The sequence below is a fragment of the Heliangelus exortis genome, chromosome 13 (assembly GCF_036169615.1).
Source record: "Heliangelus exortis chromosome 13, bHelExo1.hap1, whole genome shotgun sequence".
NCBI lineage: Eukaryota > Metazoa > Chordata > Aves > Apodiformes > Trochilidae > Heliangelus > Heliangelus exortis.
Genome location: NC_092434.1, coordinates 19,099,670 through 19,124,359, shown reverse-complemented (window position 1 = coordinate 19,124,359; position 24,690 = coordinate 19,099,670). Strand labels below are relative to the sequence as shown.

At 47.6% G+C, this 24,690-nt stretch overlaps 1 protein-coding gene across 4 annotated transcripts in view; it reads left to right on the top strand.

Moving 5' to 3' along the window:
• Positions 1-24,225, top strand: part of LOC139801814 (ankyrin repeat domain-containing protein 7-like) — a 92,790-nt gene extending 68,565 nt beyond the window's left edge. Inside the window, exons 2-6 of one of the 4 annotated variants that reach the window (XM_071756474.1) lie at positions 19,870-19,981; positions 22,811-22,925; positions 23,171-23,344; positions 23,456-23,562; positions 24,059-24,225. In XM_071756474.1, the coding sequence (XP_071612575.1) occupies positions 19,878-19,981; positions 22,811-22,925; positions 23,171-23,344; positions 23,456-23,562; positions 24,059-24,200 (642 nt within the window). In that variant the 5' untranslated portion in view covers positions 19,870-19,877 and the 3' untranslated portion in view covers positions 24,201-24,225. Of the gene's footprint in view, positions 1-19,865; positions 19,982-22,171; positions 22,411-22,810; positions 22,926-23,170; positions 23,345-23,455; positions 23,563-24,058 lie in introns of those variants that run through there. The other 3 variants (XM_071756473.1, XM_071756471.1, XM_071756472.1) reach the window with 3 other exon arrangements.
• The last annotated feature ends 465 nt before the right edge of the window (positions 24,226-24,690 follow it).

Sequence of the window (24,690 nt, the reverse complement as noted above, 5' to 3'; positions counted from 1 at the left end):
CCTCTCTCTCGTTTGCCCACCACAAGTTTGGGCTTTCACTGGCTGTCTCCCTCTCAACACTTCCCAATTCCTCCCTGCCTCTTCTCAGAGCCATTGCTGTTTCTCTCTCTCTCTCTCTGTCTCCACATCTTTCTCTCCCTCTCCTCTCCTGGACTTTCTGTCACTCCCCTCTCCTGAGGCCTTTTCTGCCTCTCTCAGGCCCCTGGCCCGCCCCTGGCCCACTTTCTGTCCATTCCCCCTTTCTCCTCCTTCCCGCCCTTCTCCTCTCTCTCTCTCTCCCTCCCTCCCTCTTTGCCCCCTTCCCCTCCATCTCTTTCCCGCTCCTCACCACTCTTTTTCCTGCCTTCTCTCCCTGCCCAGATCCCCTTCCTCCTGCTCCCCCTCCCAGCTGGGCCGGGGCCAGGGCAGCCCCGGGGTCGGGCGGGCTCAGGCAGCAGGAGAGGAGGAGAGCCCCGGGGCATGCTGGGAGCTGTAGTCCCGGGGCATGCTGGGAGCTGTAGTCCCGGGGCATGCAGGGGGCTGCCCGGCGGCCATCTTGGTTCCCGGGCCATGCTGGCAGCTGGCATTTCCCCACTCTCCCCATCCCGCAGCTGGGGAAAAACTCCAGGAGAGCGGTGTGGATGAGCCAGCAGCTCGTAAAAGCCCTCAAACTGAAGGAGGAAGCATGCATAGGGGGGAAGCAAGGGCAGGTACCCTGGGAGGAGTAGAGAGGTGGTCGGAGCAGCTGGGGAGCAGGGCAGGAGAGCCACATCCATCCCAGGTAGAATTTGTTATAAATTGACCATGTACTCTGAGTCTTTTTTAAACCAAATTAGAATTTATTTAATTATAGCAAGTAGAATAATGAGCAAAACAGCACTGGGTGACAGGAGAGTCTCCGCTCTGCTAAACTGCCACACCCACTTTTCCTCACGGCAGGCTTTTTAAAGACCCCTCTTCTTGTTACATTTCTCTTCTTGATACACTGCGCATGTTCCAGTTGTTACCAAGGGCCTTCTCGTCTGCTCCCGTCTCTACGTCACCAGGCTGTGATCTTAATGCTCCACCCACTTTCCAAAACAACTTACTACAATACTTTAATAAAAGATTTCTAATACATATAACAGTTTAATAAACAATCCACAACATTTTATAACAATCCCCCCTTTTTCTTTTGATACCCATTTGTTTATTAAACTTAAACCCAAAAGGACCCACAGAGACTGCTGAGAACATAGGAGGAAACAGAGCAAGTAGAATTAATTCCTGGAAATCTCACAGACTACACAAACCCTGTAGTAACTATGATAAATGAATACAAAACTATATTTTATTGCAATTCCCCCCTTTTCTTTTGATACTTATTTTATTTATCAAACTTCATCTTCTTCATATTCATCACTGCTTACAGAAGGCGATACAGTTTGCAATTTTAAGTTTGATGTTAAAACCAGTAACTTAGCAATCTCAACACGTTTTTTAACAAATTGTAACACAAAACGCAATATGCAAGGACCAAATATAAGTCCCAATATTATCGTAATGATTGGTCCAGCCAATGTCGAAATCAAAGTGGTTAACCAAGGAGATAAGTTAAACCAATTTTCATACCAGGATCTGTTGGATTCTAATTCTCCTTTCCGTTGTTCCAATCTTTTTCTTAGTTCTGCCATGGAATCCAACACTACCCCGGTATGATCAGCAAATATACAACATTCCTCTTTTAAAGCTACACACAACCCACCTTCTTTTAAAAATAGCAAGTCTAAACCTCTTCTGTTTTGTAACACTACCTCTGATAAAGATTTTACAGATGTAGCCAGAGCATTTATAGACTGCTCCATCCTGACAATATCCTCATTAACTGCTTCTTGCAATCTTTGCATTGCCTGCCCTTTTACCAGAGAAGTTATTCCCGTTCCTGCCCCTACTCCTCCTGCTATGAGCAAGGTTGCCAAGGTGATTGCAGTAACAGGCTCTCGCTTTTGCCTCTTAATACTTTCATCTGTATGTTCAAAATAATATAATACTTCATTTGAAGTATGATATATTATTCGAGGGATAATTGTCACCTGGATACAAAAATTAGAGGTGTTAAATATATGCAGCGATAAACAAGGTGTGATCCCTGTATCCGAACATACCCATTTATTTCCTTCCCCTGGTACTATCCACTTATGCATCTTATTCTTTTGTTCCTGAATTTTATTGTCTGTTATGGTGCGATTACAAAGGTGATTATATTTTGCTGGTATTTTCCCAATACACCTTCCTTTCCCTGTTACCTGCTGAATTGTTATTCCCTGAGAGCCATTTCGATATTCTTCCCAATTACATTCTTTTGGATTAGTCCTATTAGACCATTGGACCCTGTCAGTTCTTGCTATAGCCTCATAATAGGGCGGTCTGACATTATAACACAACCAACAATCTTCTGTTAAATTTGGCTTGCTCTTGTTTAGTGCTACATAAGAAGTTTGCATTAGATACCATAAGGGATCATTGCTGAGTTCTTTTATAGGTTCTGGTACAGGAGTAATAAATTCTTTATTACTCTCTATTCCGGTTTTTATTTCACCAAACTGTACTGTATTAGTTGGAGAAGACTTATATTCTAGATTTTTAGAGTTTAAAATCGGGTTAGGCCCTACAGGTATCGAATCAGGAGGAATCCTTTCCTTTTCAATAATAAAATGTCCTCCTCTATCTGCTCCTTGTTCTCTGAGCCTTATTCCCCATAGTTGGCCTCCTAACCATTTATCATCCTCCATCCTTTTTACTTTCAGACTTATACCTGTACAATTTCCTAAATTAACTATTCCCCATGAGACATCCCGAGTAGGAGGTTTACAATATTTTCCATTTCCCCAAAAAGACGTTATATATTTGTCAGGTGTGGTAACTTTCCAGTCTGAAGCAACAGTCTCACAACCCCAATATGCATAAAAATGCCCTGGATAGTTACAATATGCTTTCCCTGGATTTGATGCAGGACAAATGTAATACGGATAATAATTCAAACATGGTTCTGTTTTTACTAGATCACACAAATATACATGGAAATTTGGTTCTCCTGGCCCTGTGTATTGGCTCAAAATCTTCTGGTCCTCAAGTCTACTTAATGTCCACCTGTATGGTTCATGTGGATTAGTTGAATCTGAAACTGGTGTCATGAAACAAAGGATGTACAGGAAAAGAGGTGTCTGTAAAATCTTTTTAAATTGCCTCCTCTGCATTTTTCTCCCAATATTGTTACTAGTCCAGTGAGGGACCAGCCCATTTATTTTACCTATTTTCCTTTTGAAAGAATGGGAGTTCGGCCAGCGCTGCCCACACACTCCAGGTCCCAGGCTGTGGTTTCTCTGGGTTCCTCCTCTGCCTCACCTGTCGACTGCCCCAGCAGACACAGGGTGTACCATCTTCTCGGCAGCAGGAGCACCAGCTGAGCCTTCTGTCTTCGAACCTGCGAGTTCACTGCAGCCCACGATTTGGTCCTCACCATTCAAGAAGTGCACTCTATGCTTAGGGCTTCGAACCTACACTGAACAGCAACAATTAGGATGTATTCAAAATTTTAAATAAAACCAAAAGTATAAATCTTTTTAATAGTCACCTCCTTATTTCTATGTTATAACAGGAGTCACAAACCCCTTCTGGAGGCACCCCCCCAATTATAGTATTTCCACCAATTTTCCTTACATCCTTTGCATTTAAAATACACAAACGGATAACAACCACAACCAACAATGACATATAACAATTCCTATTAAGTATAATACTAACAAACTATAAACAAGAAAACATTGAACCGCCTTCTATACAAGAAGCTCAGAACCACCACAAGACACTCATCGTTTCAACACCAGTTTGGTTTCTCCTGGGTGGCTAACAATTCTCCACTGTGGGGGATTCACTGGTCCTTTAATGCGATTTGCATGAGTCCACCCTCGCTCTGCAGTCCGAACAGCAGTCTCTGTAGTAAGCAGAACAAGATAAGGTCCTTCCCATTTAGGTTTTAACGTTTCTTCTTTCCAAGTTTTAACTAATATCTAATCTCCTGGTTTGATGTTATGCGTATTTAAATCCAAAGGGGGTCTTTGTGCAATTAACCCACGTTTCCAGAGATCATTACGATGTTTGGCCAATTGTGAAATATATATTCCTTAATTACCTGGTCACGTATTAAAATATTTGTCTGGGGATTTTCTATCTGATAGGGCATACCATACACCATTTCAAAAGATGATATTCCTAGGTCGGCCCGCGGCCTAGTCCTTAGAATTAATAACGCAATTGGTAAACACTTATTCCATGATAATTTAGTTTCAATCATCAATTTAGTTAATATAGTTTTAATCTCCCCGTTCATCCTTTCAACTTTTCCCGAGCTCTGCGGGTGCCATGGTGTATGGTATTCCCATTTGATACCCAAATTTTCCATCAGGTCCTTTACAATTCCCGAAACAAAATGTGTTCCTCTATCCGAATCAATTACTTCTACCACACCATATCGAGGTATCACCTGTTCTAGCAGCACTTTTGTAACTTGGTTTGCAGTCGCTCTTGAAGTTGGAAATGCCTCGACACAGTGCATCAAATGATCTACTATTACTAATAAGTATTTATATCTTCCTACTTTGGGTAATTCAGTATAATCTATCTGTATATGTGAAAAGGGTTGATATGCTGGAGGGCGTCCCCTGAATGATTTTTGTCTATTTCTTCCTTTATTAACTTTTTGACATATTTCACAAGCAGCCACTACAGATTTTGCCACATTATACATCCCTATGCATGCATATAACTGACTAAAATGGTCAACTAATGCTTGTGTTCCCCGATGTGTTTTGCTATGTATTTTTGAGAATATATCTATTGCCAATCCCTTGGGTAAAATTTCTCTTTTATCAGGTAATAAACATTTTCCGTTTCTCTCCACAGCTCCCATTTGCCTCAACTTTTCTTTTTCTATTTCACTAAAGGAAAAGGAATGCTTTTCTGGAACCGCTTGAACTGTTAAAATTACTGTACAATTCCCAGCAACTCTCTTAGCTTCTTCATCAGCTGCGTTGTTTCCCCTAATCTGGTAGCTGGTTCCCCTTTGATGTCCTTTAATATGTACCACAGCTATTCTCCTTGGAGCTTTTAATGCATTAAGAACTTGACGTATCAATTCTGAATGTATTAAATCCCTTCCTTGCGAATTTATAAATCCTCTCTCTTCCCATATTTTTCCAAAGGTATGTACAACTCCATATGCATACCGGGAATCTGTATATACTGTTCCTTCTTTCCCTTCTAATAGTTTTAACGCTTTCCATAAAGCATACAATTCGCAAGCTTGAGCAGACCAACTAGCACTTAAAGGTCCCGACTCTAAAATTTTAATCTGTCCATTTTTAAATTTAACTATTGCGTATCCAGACAGCCGTTTCCCTTCCACTATCCTAGAAGACCCATCTATAAACAATATTTCCCCTTGTTCTAATTCCTCTTCTTCTAAATCAGGTCTAATTTTGGTCTGCTGCTCGATTACTTGAAAACAATCATGCATTGATTTTACATCCTCTCCTGGATATAAAAATTCTGCTGGGTTGACAGCTCCTATAGTTTTTAAAGATAATTTTGGAGATTCTACTAGCATTCCTTCATATTTCAATAATCGACTATCCGTAAGCCACTTTTCTGCTTTTTGCTGTAATATTCCCCGAATGTTATGGGGAGCATATAAAATAATTTCCCCATTATAAGTGATACGATTTGTTTCCTCAAGTAATAAAGCAGCAGCAACTATTATCTGCAAACAGCTTGGCCACCCTCTACTTACTGGGTCTAAAAGTTTTGACAAATAAGCTATAGGTTTCTTTTGATTAGTCCATTCCTGTGTAAGTACCCCAAACGCTGTTCCTTCATTTATATTAACAAATAAATGGAATGGTCTTTTTAAATCTGGAAGACTCAGTACTGGAGCTTGACTTAATTCCTTTTTTAAGTCCTTAAATAATCTTTGGTCTCGCTCAGTCCATTTAGGTAGACTATCTTTTATTAACTGCTCATATAAAAATTTTACTTTACAACTATAATTTTCAATCCACTGTCTACAGTATCCAAATAGCCCTAATACTTGTCGTATCTGTCTTTTAGTTTTTGGCAGGGGTAATTCTATGATACCTTTAATTCGTTCCGGATCTAATATCTTTTTTCCATTAAATATATAGTGTCCCAAATATTTTACCTTTTCTTCTACAAACTGTAGTTTCTCCTGAGATACTTTTAGTCCTTTACTTGCTAAAAAGTTTAATAGCCCAATAGTTTCTTGTTTTACTGATTCCTTTTCGGTTCCCGCTATCAACAAATCATCTACGTATTGTAGCAAAATATTTCCATCCTGTACTTTGTATTCTTTTAGTAATTCTTCTAATGCTTGTCCAAATAAATTTGGGGACTCCGTAAACCCCTGTGGGAGCACGGTCCACCTCAGTTGTTGTTTCCGATTAGTATCTGGATCTTCCCACTCAAATGCAAAATAATCACGACATTCTTCTGCTAAGGGACAGGCCCAAAAGGCGTCTTTTAAATCTATCACACTGTACCAAGAATGATGAGGTCCTAATTTGCTTAACAACGTATAAGGATTTGCTACAACTGAGAACCGTGTTATTGTTCTTTTATTTATTTCTCTTAAATCATGTACTAGCCTGTACTTCCCATTTGGTTTCTTTACCGGTAAAATTGGTGTGTTAAATGGTGACATGCAGGGCTCTAAAATCCCCAGTATTATTAGTCGATCAATCTCTGGCTTTAATCCCTTCCGTCCTTCTAGGGATATTGGATATTGTTTAATTCTTACAGGTGTTTGTGGTTCAGTAACTTGGACCTTTATGGGAGGAATTTCAAGTTTGCTAATTGTGTCCGGAGAATACCACACATCCGGACTGATTTGTTTATGATCTTCTACAGTTAAGGGATATGCCAATACCGTCAGCTCCTGATCTTTCACTTTAATTTCCAATTGTAATTCAACAATCAAATCTCGCCCCAACAAATTAAATTCTGCCTCGGGAACTAACAAAAGTTCTCCAATTCCAGTCTTAGTTTCAGATTCGAATACTACATTCTTAATTTTATTTACCCTAAAAGGTTCTCCTTTTGCCCCTATTACTTGTACCTTTTCAGAAGAAATTTTACATCCCCTTGGAATTTGTTTAATTGTCGATTTTTCAGCTCCCGTATCCACCAAAAATGTAAATTCTTGTCTTTGGGGACCCAATTTTAAAGTTATCAAGGGCTCACGATGACTCCGGTCCCCCAAAATGTAGAGCCCCTGACACCCCTATTCTACCTTTACCATTTCTTCATCCCTAATTCTTAATCGACAATCTCGCTTAATGTGTCCTTTTCTCCCACAATAGAAACAACTGCCTTGTTCTCTTTTTACTGTCTGGTTCTCTTTTTTCCGCCCAGCAGTTCTATGTTCGGGAGGCCTACTCTTGCAGTCCTCCCTCACTGCCGCTACCATCATTTTTATCTGCCGCTTACTGCTCTCCTCTTCTCTCTTAACATATACCCTCTGCGCCTCCCGTAATAATTCGTCCAATCCTCGATCCTGCCAATCTTCTAATTTTTCTAACTTCTTTCTGATATCTTCCCATGACTTAGCCACAAAATGGATTTTAAGTAGTACTTGCCCCACAGGAGTACTAGGATCTACTCCTGAATATAGTTGGAGACTTTTTCTTAACCGCTCTAACCATTCCGTAGGACTCTCATCCTTCTTCTGCCTCTCACTAAATGCTTTATTAATATTTTGACCACGAGGTACTGCCTCTCTAATTCCTTGGACCACAATTACTCTTAAATCCTGCATATTAATTCTATGTACTGGGTTCTGATTATCCCAATTTGGATTCTGTAGAGGCCATTTAAGGTCTGCTTGTGGTCCCTGGGCATGTTGGGCATCCCATAAACGCATCCCTGCTCTCCTGATCATATCTCTTTCTTCAGCAGTAAACAACTGCCCTAGGATGGATTGCATTTCTTCCCACGTATAAAGACTTGGTCCCAAAAATTGATCAATTCTCTCTGCTACCCCTAGTGGATCCTCAATTAAACTGCCCATTTCTGTCCTCTTAAATTCTCGCAAATCAGCAGAATTTAAGGGTACAGATATATACCCTATATGTGGTTGCGGTCCTCCCATAGGCATTTCTCTTAAGGGGTACATCTGAACTGCCCTCGTCTGGCTCCTAGTTCTCCATCTAGAAGGAGAAAATTCTGACAGAGGGGGTGGTGCCCTAGGAGTTTCAGGAGTTACAGGAGAAGATGGTGGTGTGGCAACAGGAGGTAGTGATGGTGGGGTAACATGAGACAATTGTGGTGGGTCAACCGGAGGCGATATTAGTGGGACAACAGGAGGCGGTATTGGTTGAGCAGCAGGGGGTGAGGGTGAAGGGGCAGCAGGGAGTGATAGTGGTTGGGCAGCAAGAGGGGGTGATAGTGGTTGGGCAGCAGGAGAGGGTGATAGTGGTTGGGCAGCAGGAGAGGGTGATAGTGGTTGGACATAAGGAGGGGGAATTAAAAAGTCCTCATCTCTCCTCTCTTTCCTCTTTTTCTGTCCAACCTTCACTTCTTTCAATGGATTTAATGCAGCCTGGGGTGTTTCTAACCATATCGCTGCATATTGACTTTCCTCCAAATTAAGAGGTTCTTTTTCGTTAACCCAAAAGTTTAATAGTTGTCTTACCCAATCCTTATCAGACCCATAGACCGGCCATATAACTTCTTTAGAAATTTTCTTCCCTCCCCATACTTTGGTACAATATTCAATCATTTTTTGTTTGCTCTTCCCTATTGCTCCCGGAAAGTGTTTCCACTCTTCTAAAATAAATGCTAAAGGGGTATTCTTAGGCACCAGGGGTACCCTCCCCATGGGTGTCGAAGGCTTGCTGCCCTTCGATCCCATCTTCTGGAATATCTTCTCTCACACACTCACTCGCTCCCCTTATTCCTGGCCCAGTCCCTCGCGGGAGATGGGAACCACAGTACTAAAGTGTGGTCAGATAGGGTCTGGCGGACGGAAGATCTCGCGGTGTACGGAAAGCTAGGCCAAGCCCCTTCCCCCCCTAGAAGACAATAGCCTGAGGAATGCAGACGGAAGTGACATTGCACACCTTGAGCTATTTAAACCTGTGTAACCCCCAATAAAACGCCATTTGCCATCCATCACATTGATGTCTGTGTGCTTTTGGCCCGAGTGATCTGGGTGTGATCACCGTGTCGCACTTGAACCAGGCCGCCTTTGCCTTCCACGAAGGCAACATTCTGGTGCCGAAACCCGGGAAGCAGCGGGTCGGGAATCTCGCCTGGAATTGAGTGGTCGACGGCCAGCGCGGCAGGACCGACACTGGCGGGGAGGACGCTCCCGGACCGACAAGGAAGCATGGAAGCCCTTGCCAAGGTCGTATCATTGTTGCAGAAACAATGGGGGATTGATTGTAAGATGAAAGATTTTACTTTCTTAATTACGAGGTTATTAGACCTTAAGGTTATAGATCAGCCGGTGGATATTCTCCATCCGGAGACATGGAATCGATGTACCATAGCTCTTGCCGAGGAAGCAAAATCCACGGGCAGAGCAAAAAATCTTAAAAATTGGGGTAAGGTCGAGCAGGCCTTGCGAAAGGCCATACAAGAGCGGGAAACCTGGAAGGCTGCCAGGGAATGCTTGCTGGCCACCCCGAGACTGGGGGTCGGGGCGGCCACACAAACGCCGTGCACCCCGGGCGCAGGCGATTTCGCCGAGCCTAAAGACCGGCGGGAGGACGATCTCCCACCCAGATCCCCGAACCCTGACCCACCTACCGAGGGCCAGGATTCGGCAAAATCCTTCTGGGAGGGATTGACCGAGGAGGCCAGGGCGGTTGAGGAAAGATCGAAATCCGAGACCGCATGGCCCCAGCCTCCCCCATATGTATTTGAAAATGGCGCCGAGCGGCTCGGGAGGAGGCGGGGCGAGGCTGCCTCCGGCGGGAGCGGGGCGGAAGCACCTGAACGACGGGCGCGCACAAAGGGGAGGGGGAGGAGTGCGATAAGGAATGTGAAAAAGAATGTAAGAAAGAATGCGAACAGGACAAGGGGGGCGGCACCGGCCGGGACTGGGAGGAATGCGACCGGGAGAAGCGGGGCGGCGCCGGTCGGGACGACAGTGTGAGTGTGACTGCGTGGCAGAGAGCCAGTGAGAGCGACTTCGTGAGGCATTTGAAAGCTGCATTTAAAGTACCCACCCCCCCGAGCAGGAGGCGGGGCGAACCACGAGGGGGCGAGCGGCCCGCCCGCAAGGGGAGGGGGTGTGGGCGGGGCCGGAGCTCAAGGAAAAGGCACGGGAAACCGGAAGTAGCCTGCCAGACGAGCTCTGACTCCGAGCCCGACACTAGTTGGGACGAGCAGTCGGATAGCGATTCGACTTCTGAGGAGGAGGAAACGGGATTATATAAGATTAAAAGCAAAAACATCCCCATCCGTTATAGAGAGGAACCCCAAAGGGAAAAATCTCTCACGGATTGGAGAAAGATTAAGATGGCTTGCGCGGACTGGGCTCCGTCGGCCGCTCTGGCGTTCCCGGTCCGAGTGACCGACGGAGGGCAGCGAGTTTACTCGCCGGTAAACCCTAAGGATATACAGGCAGTTGTGAAAGCAATTACGGAAAAGGGGATCAATTCGGCCATGGTATCTACCCTAATTGACGGGCTTTTTGGGGGAGATGATATGCTGCCCTTTGATATAAAACAAACCTGCCGATTAATTTTCGACGGAGCTGGTATGATTGTTTTCCGACAAGAATGGGAAGAGAATTGTACCAAGGCTTTAGCCCTGGTGGGAGGGGCAGACCACCCATTACATGGCTCTAACCTGCAAAGATTAATGGGTACAGATCCGGCTCTGCTTACCCCCCAGACACAAGCCCAAGGCCTGCGGGCCCCCGAGGTTGCGGCAACCACTCGTGCCGCTAGGGATGCTATTCGTACAACGTCCAGATTTCTGGCCAAGCCATCGCCATGGTCCACATTAAGGCAAAAAGAAAGCGAGAGTTTTACGCAGTTCGTGGATCGCCTTCAGGCGGCCATTGACTCCTCATCTCTGCCATCAGAGGCAAAAGGCTCAGTCATGTTAGACTGCTTGCGTCAGCAGTGTAATGTGAGAACCAAAGAGATCCTGCGATCCATTCCAATAGGGGCAAGCATAGCAGACATGATTAAGCATGTCACCAACGAAGAGCATTTGGCCCCGATCCAAATGGCTGTTAGCACCGCAATAGCCAATGTGCTAACATGTTTTAAATGTGGCCAAGCAGGCCATATGCTGGCAAACTGCCCCCAACAGGGGAACCCTTCAGTGGCGCCCCCATCACGTCAAAGCCAATTCCGAGGGCCATGTTGGGTCTGCGGAAAGCAGGGGCATCTTGCTAGGGACTGCAGAAACAAGAAACTCCAGGGAAACGGGCGGGGGAGGGGGCAGCCGGGCCGTACACAGCCTCCTCCCACCTGGGACATGAGGCGGCCCAACCACACCAACCCCGGACGTGGCGGGGTGCTCCCGAATTCGCTACCCCCCCAGGCATATCCGAACTTGCTACACACCCAAGAAGCGACCAATTCCATGGCCCAACCGGCGATCCAGCCAACCCTGCCTCTATTTCAGGGACAACAAGGACCACCCCTAGGGGGCGAGACCCCAGAGTGGCCCTTGCTGTAAAATGTGATAGTCCACCAGTGGTGTGGGGGACCTGTTCCCTTTATAATATCCCCAGGAGTATCACCATCGACATCTCTTTTCTAATCGACACTGGGGCAGATGTTACAGTTATTCCAGAGGTAAATTGGCCCCCACACTGGAAACTGGAAGGCGCTCCCATGGTGGGCGGAGTCGGGGGGTTAACCCAAGCTCGGAAGAGCGCCCAACTAATAGCAATCACGCTCCATACTGAACAGCGACCGGAGAAAACCATCACCCTTTCTCCATATGTTATGTCAGGGGTCCCACCCCTGCTGGGAAGGGACGCCCTAGCTCTATTAAAAGCCAGGGTGACAAATTTACTCTAAGGGCCACTGCCACACACCCGCTTCCACCAATTAAACTGACATGGAAATCATCTGACCCTGTGTGGGTGGAGCAGTGGCCCCTATCAAAGCCTCGAATGGACACTCTTCTTGAGTTAGTTGACCGTGAATTACAAAAAGGTCACATAGAGCCTTCCACTAGCCCATGGAATACCCCAGTTTTCGTTATACCCAAACGAACTGGTGAGGGATTTCGTCTCCTCCATGACCTGCGCGAAGTGAATAAAACAATCCAACCAATGGGTCCTGTCCAAACACTGTTGCCCATGAACTCCATGATACCAGAAGGGCAACCTTGTGCTGTTCTTGATATTAAAGACTGTTTCTTTTCTATACCTTTGCATGAGGAGGACAAGGAGCGGTTTGCCTTTTCAGTCGTGTTCCCAAACAGCCAACGCCCCAACCTACGTTTCCAGTGGAAGGTGCTGCCCCAAGGAATGATCAACTCACCCACCATCTGCCAAATTACAGTAGATCGGGCGCTGACACAGGTTCGACACAGTAACCCGACTGCCACCATCATTCAATATATGGACGATATTCTAATTGCCGCACCCTCAGGAAGCCAGGTGGACCAGCTGGTGTCAACGATCTCAGAGACATTGAAAATACACGGATTTGAAATCGCAAGTGCCAAAATAAAAAAAGGGCCGTGTGTAAGCTTTTTGGGAGTGGGGATCACAAGTTCTTACGTAACTCCCCCCCAAGTGAAGATCCGTCGAGACGTTAAGACACTCCACGACATGCAAAAGTTAGTGGGGTCCTTACAATGGCTTCGAAATATCGTCCTGATTCCCCCTGAAACCATGGCACCTCTACATGATCTCTTAAAAGGACAGCACCCATGGGAACGGAAAACACTAACGGCAGAGGCAGAGAAGTCCCTCCACTTCATCGAGCAGCAGGTATCATCGAGCACGCTTGCCAGGTGGAACCCGAATATACCACTCGACCTGTACGTACACTTCACCAAAGGAGGGGGAGTAGGAGCACTGGCCCAGGGCCCTCCTGAAAAGGCTCAGCCAATACAATGGATAGTCCTGGGAAAGCCATCACGTGCATTCTCCCCAGGAGTGGAGTGCCTTGCTACCCTCATCATGAAGGGCAGAAAACTCGCCTTAAGACATCTAGGCATCGAACCTGCCAGGGTTTACTTACCCCTCCGCAAGCAGCTTCCAGTGCAATCAGTGACGCTGTCAGAGCACCTAGCGATAGCCCTCATAGGCTTTGGTGGAGAAGTCAGGTATGCTGCAAAACCTCCCTGGACTCAAATGCTAGCAATTGTCGACATCGACCTTCCACAGAAGGTCATGGACCGACCCCAGCCAGGACCCACGGTCTTTACGGACGCATCCTCGACCACCTCCACCGCGGCAGCTGTCTGGCTATCTGGAGAGGAGTGGCACTGTGTGAAAATGACCGATCGTGCTCTTTCAGTCCAACAGCTAGAAGCATCGGCTGTGGTATTGGCGTGCGGACTGTTCCCGACAGAACATCTCAACATAGTGACTGACTCAATGTTCGTGGCCAAACTCTGCTTGGCCATGTCGGGACCTGGTGTATCAACATCTACAGCAGCCCTGATGCTAGAAGACGCGCTCTTTTCCCGAAGGGGTACCATATCGGTCATCCATGTTAACAGCCACAACCCCATTAAAGGCTTCTTCCAAACCGGCAATGATAAGGCAGACGCTGCTGCGAAGGGACTGTGGACGCTGAGAGATGCCCGGCAGCTTCATGAGTCTCTCCACATCGGAGCCAAGGCATTAGCGAAGAGATGTGGGATTTCAGCCGCGGATGCAAAGCACGTGGTAGCTACGTGTCCTCACTGTCAGAAAGCACCACTGTGGTCCAGTGGAGTCAACCCCAGAGGTCTCAAAGCCTCTGAGGTGTGGCAGACGGACTTTACACTCTGCCAGTTGCTGAAACCTCGAGCGTGGCTAGCGGTGACTGTAGACACCTATAGTGGGGTGATCGTAGCCACCCAGCACTTCAAGACTGACTCCAAGGCGACCATCCAACATTGGCTGACAGCCATGGCATGGCTCGGAGTCCCTAGTCAAATTAAAACTGACAATGGTCCAAATTTTGTATCTAAATCAGTCCAAACTTTTGTCCAAAAATGGGGCATCACACTAGTACATGGCATCCCATATAACAGCACGGGACAAGCCATAGTCGAACGAGCAAACCAGACCTTAAAATCTAAATTGGAGGTATTGGCAAAAACAGAGGGCTTTACTGGCACAGTTCCCACAGGGGACCAAGCACGCCTGCTAGCAACTGCTCTATTAGCATTAAATCAGTTCCCCAGGGGAGACGAGGCAAACAGCCCTATCCAAAAACATTGGACCACTCGCGCATTAGAGGAAGGTCCACTGGTCGTAATCAGGAACGAGTTGGGGTTATGGGAATGTGGGTGGAGACTGGTCCTAACAGGGCGAGGGTACGCAGCTGTCAAAAAAGACGGCAAGGTTAAATGGTGTCCTCTTAAGTCCATTAAACCGGACCTTCAGGACAGAACTAATGACAATTCTTAGTTTTTGTCTACAGGACTACATCATTGGGCGCCCTTGTAGTCCATATTTTCCGGTGGCAGGAGACGACAACATGTCAGCGACCATCTCATCCACATCTCAAGCACCCGTACCTGTAGAACCCGCACGAAGGCGAGGCAACCCCCGTGGGGGGGGGCCACGATGCTTCTGTGCAAACATGTCGCTAATTATTTTTGTATTCAGATTTTGATCGCTCACAGGGTCCTGTGCCATCCGGAAGAGGACCGCGATTGACCACCCTGACTTCAACCTTGATAGGCCCAAGTACACTACTCATCTTGACATTGATCTTCGGACCCTGTATCCTGAACAGAATAGTATCATTCGTTAAAAGCCAGCTTGACAGTGTTGACATTCTGTTCCTAGAACACCAACAGCTGCTCTAGGATTACATTCGCATGTTACTACCCCAGAATAGCCCCCAAACTACCTCTATTCTATTCTGTTACCCCCTACTAACTCATTCTAACCCCCATTCACTCATGGTGCTTTAAGTTTTTAACTCAGGGACGTGGGATATGTTTACATATATTTTTAAAGATTTGCACTGATATTCTATTTTTAAGATCATACTAACTTATAGATGGTAAATTTTTAACTAACATTATAAGTAGACTTTTGTGATTGCATTTTAACCTATTTAATTGTGCATAGGGGGGGGGGAAATGTGGTCAGATAGGGTCTGGCGGACGGAAGATCTCGCGGTGTACGGAAAGCTAGGCCAAGCCCCTTCCCCCCCTAGAAGACAATAGCCTGAGGAATGCAGACGGAAGTGACATTGCACACCTTGAGCTATTTAAACCTGTGTAACCCCCAATAAAACGCCATTTGCCATCCATCACATTGATGTCTGTGTGCTTTTGGCCCGAGTGATCTGGGTGTGATCACCGTGTCGCACTTGAACCAGGCCGCCTTTGCCTTCCACGAAGGCAACACTAAAGGGTCCGCACTCGCTTGGTTCAGTATGTCGAACCTCTCATTCGTTATATTCCAGGATAACCAACCCCGCCCGGACGGCCAATCCTCCCCGGATTGTTCCTTGCGCAATACCTTGCGCAATACTTACGCGTCCCACGCGTCTTCGTCCGGACTCCCGTGCACAGAATGTTTATGGGATTTTACCGGTTCCCTTTGCTCAATATTCTAGATTTTAGGTTCGTCGGTAAGGGTTGAGTGGATTGACAGTCTCCGGAGCCGCAAAATCACTGCGGGGGCCCCCTCCGAAGAGCCACCATACACTATTCCCTTATCCAAGTCACGGCACCAAATTGTTATAAATTGACCATGTACTCTGAGTCTTTTTAAACCAAATTAGAATTTAATTATAGCAAGTAGAATAATGAGCAAAACAGCGCTGGGTGACAGGAGAGTCTCAGCTCTGCTAAACTGCCACACCCACTTTTCCTCACAGCAGGCTTTTTAAAGACCCCTCTTCTTGTTACATTTCTCTTCTTGATACACTGCGCATGTTCCAGTTGTTACCAAGGGCCTTCTCGTCTGCTCCCGTCTCTACGTCACCAGGCTGTGATCTTAATGCTCCACCCACTTTCCAAAACAACTTACTACAATACTTTAATAAAAGATTTCTAATACATATAACAGTTTAATAAACAATCCACAACATTTTATAACAAATTGAATCTAAAGCAGGGCCTGGGACAACCAAGGAGCCCCCACTGGGGGAGAAGAAGAGGTTTGTGATCACCTAAAGAACCTGCAGGTGTGCCCAGGTGGCCAAGAAGGCCAATGGCATCCTGGCCTGCATCAGAAACAGCGTCGCCAGCAGGTCCAAGGAAGTGATTCTGCCCCTGTACTCAGCGCTGGTGAGGCCACACCTCGAGTACTGTGTCCAGTTCTGGGCCCCTCAGTTTAGGAAGGATATCGAGGTCCTGGAGCAGGTCCAAAGGAGGGCAACCCGGCTGGTGAAGGGACTCGAGCACAGGCCCTATGAAGAGAGGCTGAGAGAGCTGGGGCTGTTCAGCCTGAAGAAGAGGAGGCTCAGGGGAGACCTCATCGCTCTCTACAACTACCTGAAAGGAGGTTGTAGTGAGATAGGAGTTGGTCTCTTTTCCCAGAATTTCTTTACAGAGAGGGTGATCAGGCAATGGAATGGACTGCCCAGTGAGGTGGTAGATTCTCCGTCCCTGGAGACATTTAAAAAGAGACTGGATGGGGCACTCAGTGCCATGGTCTAGCAACTGCACCGGTGGGTCAAGGGTTGGACTTGATGATCTCTGAGGTCCCTTCCAACCCAGCTAATTCTATGATTCTGTGATGATTCTAAGTTTATGGCACCTCACGGGGTCCATGCACGGGTCCTGACGAGCTGGCAGACGCAGTTGCTGAGCCTCTGTCCATCCTATTGGAGAGGTGAGGGTGGCCTGGTGAGGTTCCCGCTGATTGGAACAAAGGTACCTGTCATAGTTGGAGTGAAAGAACTAAATAAGTTTGGGTTGGAGAAGTAAAGAAGGAGGGCCTGCGAGCCCGAGGGATCTGAGAGGGGTCACTATTCCCTCCCATCTCCTGCCCACACCCTATAGAAAGTCAGGCAGCCCAGCAGCCCATCCCCTTTTCCTCCTGCTCCTTGCTGGGCTGCTGTTCCCCTCTGCTCCTTTCCCACCAGCTGCCACCTGCTCCTCAGAATCCACATCCATCGGGTGCTGGGAAGAGCTCAAGAGTCGGCCCTGCCACAGGGAGCCCTCAGGCACCCATTCCTGCCAGCATGGAGATGGGGTTGTGTGTGAGCTCAGGGAGCTGTTCCCAGGTGGGAGGAGATCAGCCCTGGCTGAGCCTTCCTGCAGTCCCTGGCTCCGAGGAGGAGTGGAGTGTCACGGGAAGAAGCAGGGTTGCTGCCTGTCATTGTGGAGCAGGAGATTTAGAGGTAAGAATACCTGTGTTGGTTGGTTGGTGGTTGGAGGTGGACTGCGCTGGAATATTTTTTCCCTCTTCTGTCCCTGTTTTCACGAGGAAAAGGCAGCCAGTAGCTGTGCCATTTGTCCCTCATTTGTATCATTTCTCACAGAAAATTTCTAATAGCTTTTCAGTTGTCCCAGCCCCTCCACTATTGCTTCTTCATGCCCTGCAGTCTGCCAGCTTAAATAATCTGTATCTAATGACACAGCCTTGGATCCTCTGTACCTTCAGCACAGGCTGGGAGGGGTCCTGGTGGGCACCAAATTGATCATGAGCCAGCAATGTGTCCTAGGTTCAAAGAAGAAATATGGTCTCCTGGGCTGAGAGATACTGGGCTTTCCAGTATAAAATTCCACCCCAGAATTCCATCTCTTACTTCCTTTGATAAAATCCAAAGCTTGGAAAATTTTTCCTTGTGCCCATCTTTAACTTTTGTCTTTTTCCTTCCCCACTCTGCCTACAGGAAGCATATGCCAAAGGAAAGAAGGAAAAGCATTTCTGTTTATCTGAAGAGCCATCCTCCTCCTCTGATGATGATGATGGTGATGATGATCCCATAACTGATGAGGTCGTGTCCTTTTTGCAAAGCCCTACTGACTGATGGAGCTTTTATTCCCTGCTGTGGGAACAGTTATTGTGAGGAATGTAAGTGTTCCTTGCATGTTTCCTAATTCAAAACAATCACATCTGATCTTTTGAGAGCAGAAATACAAGATAACAAAGTTGCTTTGTTTCCAGTTCTCTTTCATCCTGAAGTCTATTCTGAAGGATGCTTCTTAGAGAAAGGGGAAAATAAGCAGAAAGCTCTTTTCCCTTTTAATGTCTCTGGTTAAATCCCCTTTACACACAGGAGGAGTATGAGCAGAGTGTGTAATCGTGCAAGTGATGACAGTCTTAGATATCAATCTATTTTGTTCACAGCCCTTTCTCTTATATAAGACTGATCTGGTGACTTAACTGCTGACTAAAAAAAAAACGAAACAAACCCACCACTATTTAATATATAAATAGTTAAATATTTAATCCTTCAGAACTCAGGATGTTTTCCTGATCAGTGTTTTATTCCCTAACCTTGAGGTTGGTGACTTCAACTCTACTGGACAGTGGGAAGAAGACTAGATAAAAGATCAAGGCACAACCTAACCGCATCTTCAGATGTTACAACACTGAAATACCAAAACCATGTGGTTATTTGGTACATACTAGAATTTTTTTTTACACTATTGAACATTTATATCTTCATGCTCTCCACTCAAGATCATATTCACCCTTTGACCATATACATGTTTTTTACAATTGATTAGAACTTTGGAATTTCCCTCCTTTCTTTAAAAACCATTCTGATGATTCTAATTCCACACAGGTGTTAGAACAGCATTACTGGAGTCTGACCAACATACCTGCCCAACCTGTCAGCAGAGGTTTCTCCTGATGCTCCAGTTGCCCGCAAGTGCTTACCCCAGGTAACATGATGACTTTTACATAAACTGCTTGTGAGAAAAATCTATCTGTAAAAAGCTGAAGGGGAAGAGTTTACATCTCTTTACACAAGACTACATTGAATAAGGCCAAAACAAATGATTGGGAAAGTCATTGCTGTTATCTTACAACAATTTTGAATTTTTTCAGTTCAGTCATCTCACATGGCCAAGCTGCTTTCTCTCAGCTGGAGAGAATGGTGTCTTAGTTTTATCTGTTTATCTGTTTCTAACTCCATGGAGCCCAGCTAGTCAGTGGTGTAGAGGGTGTCACCCCCTCCTGTTCTTCCTAAAGAGTTGATAGCCCTCCATCCCCAGGCTCCAGTCAGAGGAGCCATCCCACCACCTCTGGGTGATACCAACCACATCCCAGCCCATCCCAACCTCTGCAGCTCCTCTTGTTTCTTCCCAGGCTTGGTGCACTGGCACTGAGGCCTTTGAGATGTCATTCATTCTGGAGATGTCAGTCTGGAGAGGAGAAGGCTCTGAGGAGACCTTATTGTAGCCTTCCAGTATCTGAAGGGGGCCTATATGAGAACTGCTGAGGGACTTTTGAAAAAATCTTTGGGGCTTTGGGGGTTAAAAGCAGTTCCAACCCCAGGGATGAGTTGGGAGGCAGCAGGGAAGGGCTGTGCAGAACCTCTCCACAGTCACACAGTGTTTGCTGGCAGTCCAGCAGCTTCCCTACAAGCTGCTGCTGGCCTGGGTGTCCCTGAGGGGAAAAAAAAGGGGGCAAAAATACGTTTTGGCCACTTAGCTTCAACTGAAAATATTTTTGTTGGTTTGGCTTTTTTTTTTTTTGTCCCCCAACATATATTCAGTGAGCAAAATGGATGTTTTTCCAAGGCAACCCTGGAGCCTTCAGAGCAGGAGATGTTTGCCCACTCGACGTGGATGAAAGCACCTTCTGCCAAGCCCTCCAGGAGCCCGTGGGCAGGTAAGGGCTGGGCTGGGGCTGCCCTGTGCCAGGGGCTGGGCAGGGTTTCCCTGGAGAAAGCTGGAGGGTGCCCACTGCCTGCACCCCGCTTCGGGCATTCCCCTCCTGCTGGTTTCCTGCACAAACCTGGGGGGTTCTGATTGATCAGCTTCAATATCCACTCGCCTGAGATGGGAACTGCTGGGTGCTCTGAGGTCAGTGCTCACTGTGCCTGACCCCCAGCACTGGGGGGAACCCTGGATCTGTGCAGCTCACAGCAAAGTCAGGAGTTGCACCTGGAATACTGCGTAGAGCTTTGGAACCCCCAGCCCAGGAAAGGTCCAGACCTGTGGGAGAGGGTCCAGGGAAGGGCCACAAAGATGACCAGGGGGCTGGAGCACCTCTGCTACAAAGATGGGCTGAGAGAGTTGGGGCTGTTCAGCCTGGAGAAGAGAAGGCTCTGGGGGGGCCTTAGAGATCCTTCCAGTCCATGAAGGGGCTACAGGAAAGCTGGGGAGGGGCTTTTCACCAGAGAGAGTAGTGACAGGACAAGGGGTAATGGTTTTAAACAGAAAGGGGATAGATTTAGGTTAGATATTAAGAAGACCTTCTTCCTCATGAGAGTGGCAGGATTGCCTAGAGAAGTTGTTGATGCCCTTCCAGGAAGTGTTCAAGGCCAGGTTGGATGAAGCTCTGTGACACCTGGTCTAGTGAGAGAGGTCCCTGCCCTTGCAGGGGGTTGGATCCTGGTGATCTTTAAGGTCCCTTCCAACCCAAGCCATTCTGTGATTCTCTGCCTCCTTAGGAGCTGTGTCCTGACTTCTCTGCAATACCTGAAAAAGCTTAGGTTTTGTTATGGGCAGCTCAGCAGACACCAGTGAGACTCAGTGCCTGAGGCAAGTTGCTGCTTTTAAACTCTCTCCTGGCTGATGCCCAGCAGTGGGGTGTGGTTGGTGGCTAATTACAGCCATTAGTGGCTCATTTCAGGCTGGCTGCTTAAAAGCTGGGCTGCCTGTGGAAGGTCAGGCTGGTGCTGGGGCCTGCAGAGGATGTGTTTGCAGCAGGGAACTTTGAGATGACTTTCTGTGTAGCTGGGTGTGACACATGTGGCATGGTGACAGTTAACATTTGTGTTGACATTTTCCACAGAGTGAGGGAAAAAATAGGTGTCCTGCCAGTAATTTCTGGTAGGCCAGGAGAATTCTAGATGTCCATTTCCCTCTAGTTATGGGTTAGACTTGTTTAGGGAAACACCCTGCACTTGTGCAATGGCAGTGGAACTTTTGCAGTGAGCTCTGTGCAGTCAGAGAAAGCTAGTTTGCCATTTAAAGATGGCAAGTGAGAGACAAGAAGTGGGATACACAAGAAGGGTTATTTTGAATTGGTTACGAAAAAGCCTCTCCAGGAGAAGAACTTACCAGTTCTTTGTATGACTCATAGAGGTGGGGGAGAGTTTCTCAGCTTCTCTCAGATACTTAAGGGACCCTTGTCACTTGTAGTGGCAATGAATGAATGCTGAGGCTTAAACCAATGCAAGGTTTAAGGATTAAAGGAGCCTTTTCCTTTCCTTCAGCCCCCTCCCCCCACCCCTGTGAATTGGTTCAGCCCCTTCCCCCCCCTGCCGCAGGTGGTTCAGCCCGGCCCACCGTTGCCCCTGGTGACTGCCGTTAGCGGTGACTCTGCCGTTGTGGCTCCTGTGCTGAGTTGCGCTGGGCTGGGCTGTGTCTCTCCAGCTGCTCCTGGTCCTTGCCATTGTGTAGCAAGACGAACCTCTTTTAGGACACGGCGCTCCAAGGTCCAATCAGGTGTTCCAGGAGAAATTCACGAATAGTGCTCAGAGTCTAATGCTCTCAGGGCTGACCAGCCTGAATCAGTGCTACTGCTCCGAAAGTGGCCTCCCCTCTGGCTTTCTCAGGTGTGAGCTTTATTGGCCCCCTAATCCTGCTCATGTGCAGTAGGGGCCCACCCTAATCAGGCACAGGTGGGCTTAACACAAGGTCATGCCCACTACCTGGCAATTAGTGCCACCTGGTTGCCTCATTTCACTATACTGTTGGTTTGCTCCTTTCTCCCGCCTCGTCCCTGCCTTTCCCCTTGCATCCACCTTGTTCCCGTCTGTTTCCTCCCTCCCCTGTCCCTGCCTTTGCTCTTCCCCTATCACTAACCCCTCCGGCTCCGCCAGCTACCTCCCGCTGCTCCCGCAGGGCCGCAGCCCCCAGAGCTCCTGAGATGGGGCAGAAATTGAACAGGAAATGTTGGGTGTCCTGCTCTGGCAGCACTCCTGGGCAGCCCTGTGGTGCTGCTGCTGCCGGCACCAGCACCCCTGAGCCTCAGCAGCAAGGTCTGGGCAGGCTGCACCGTGTGGCTGCCCGTGGCCACCCGGCCTGGCTGAGGCGCTGGTGCTGGTGGATCGAGATTTGGGGCATCGACCGCCGCGACAGGAAGAATCAGTGAGGGGCTGTGGCCGCTGCTGGGACACCTCGGATGGTGTGCGGGAGCATCCCCCCTGCAGGGTTTGTGTGGGATCCCCTTGGAGCTGATTGCTTGCAAAGCAGGATGTGCCCTGTCAGCTGGGAGGGGGAACTTGAGAGCTTTCCAGTGCCGGGAGCTGCTGGGTGGGCGCCAGTGCTCCTGGAGGTGCGTGCTGCTGGGCTGCCGCTTGGCCCTTCTCTCCCTGCAGGATTCTCTTGCAGCTGCTGAGGCCTCCCCAGGTCTCTCCTGCCCTGTGGGTGATGTGTGGGGGGTTGCAACAGCAGCAGCAGGAGCAGCAGGGTCCCCCGGGCTGGGTGGTGCCACAGTTTTCATTCTTTCATTGTCTGTCAGTGTTAAGCTCCCATGTTTACTTCTCAGGACACCTCTCCATCTGGCGTCTGCAAACGGCCACACAGAGGTTGCCAGATTCCTTGTAAAGCACGGCAGCCAGTTGGATGCTGCTGACAATCTCAGGAGAACACCCCTGATGAAGGTGAGTGAGAGAAGTTCTGCTCTTGGAAGAGGGGCTTATTGAGTGTGCATGAAAGGAGAGGTGTCTGGCAGGACTCTGTACGCAGAGCTGTGCAGAAATACACCTGTTGGATTTAGAGTGGAACAGGCACCTGTCAGATCATCTTTGCAGGTGTTCTTCTTTCCCAGTGGTCAGAAGCTGGGTGAGCTGTGATGGAGTGAAATGTGATTTTGGAAGTCTTTCCTTTTTTTGTGTGTTGTTCCCAGGCAGTACAGTTTCATCAAGAAGACTGTGTGGCTTTTCTGCTAGAGCATGGTGTCAACCCAAATCTCACTGACACTGATGGCCACACTGCCCTTCATCTGGCCATCCAGGCTCATAATAAAAACCTCGTGGGGCTGTTACTCAGGCATTATGTCGATCATCGTGCCAAGAATAAGGTAAATGTTTCCATTTCTTCAGCAAGTCCTTCCAGAAAGTGTTGTCAGTATTCCTTTTACAGATTTTTTTGACTTTGCTTATTAACGTGATGTATTTCTCTGACTTTTCAGGAGGGCTTTACCCCACTAGCTCTTGCTATCTCTGAAGGTCAGGAAGGGATAGTAGAAATTCTCCTGAAAGCAGGAGTTGACGTGCATGCTCGAGACCAGCATCAAAGGTAAGGGGTTTATCCAAATGTGTCCCTTTGGTATTCTTTCTGTTGGATTGCTGAGAAGCATGGGAATGTGCTCTGACCAAAAGCAGGGGGGCACTCGGAAGGAGCTGTTTCTGTGAGCCTTCTGTGTGAAAGCAGTGTGTGCTTGGCTGCTGTGGTACCTCAGGGGCTGCTTTCTGCATTGGGGATGTCCAGGAGGCATTGTCTGGCAGGAGATGTGTCATGAGCCTGGCAGCAGTGCCTCAGTTTGAGAAACCACCTCCTGCACAGCAGCCTTGTGTGCACTGAAGTGTTGTACATGTGGCAGCTCTCTCTGACCACGCATGGAGTTTTGACTCCCTCTCCCATGTTATTGTTGCTTCTAATGAAACCTGCTTTTTCTTTTGTTCATTGTAATGTAATGGGGAAAAGACTTTTTCTGAGAGCAAGCAGGAATGAAACGAATGTTTCTGTGTCTGTGTCAAATGATCCATTTCATAGGATGTTTTGCATCTTTCAGAACCCCACTCATGATTGCTGCTTCTGTTGGGCAGCTGAATTTGGTCCAAGTTCTCCTTTCTTACGGTGCCAATATTTCCCATGAAGACCCTGATGGGAACACAGCTGAGGATTATGCTGATCTTCATGGGTATTGGAGGTAAACTTTGAGCTTTCTGATTAGAAGAAGTGGTCAGTTATCAGTGTGGCTTTGACATGTTGTTGGTGGCAGCACCAAGGTTTAATGGTGTGTTTAGAGCTGTGTTGAAGGTGTGGTCAGTGATGTCTTCTGATGGGTGTGATTGCTGTGTGTTCTGGTTTTTGGGCCCAGGCTTATTTTCTGGTACCGGTGGGAGGCCCGAGAGAGAGGGTGTGTAGCACCCTGAGGGACCCGTGAGGGGTGGAAGAGGCAGGGCTCAGGATTCCCTCCCATCTCCTGCCAGCCTCTCTCAAAGCCCAGAGGATGGGCAGCCTGGTCCCTGCCTGCTCCCTTCTTCCCTGCTGCTGGGCTGCACTGGGAGCTCTTGGGCAGAGGCTCCTGTTTTGTCATCACCTCGCCAATGCTCGGCAAGATCCGAATCCATCAGGTGCTGGTGGCAGCTGGGGACCCCTCTCCTGAGTCGGCCCTGCTAAAAGGGACCCTGGGACACCTAC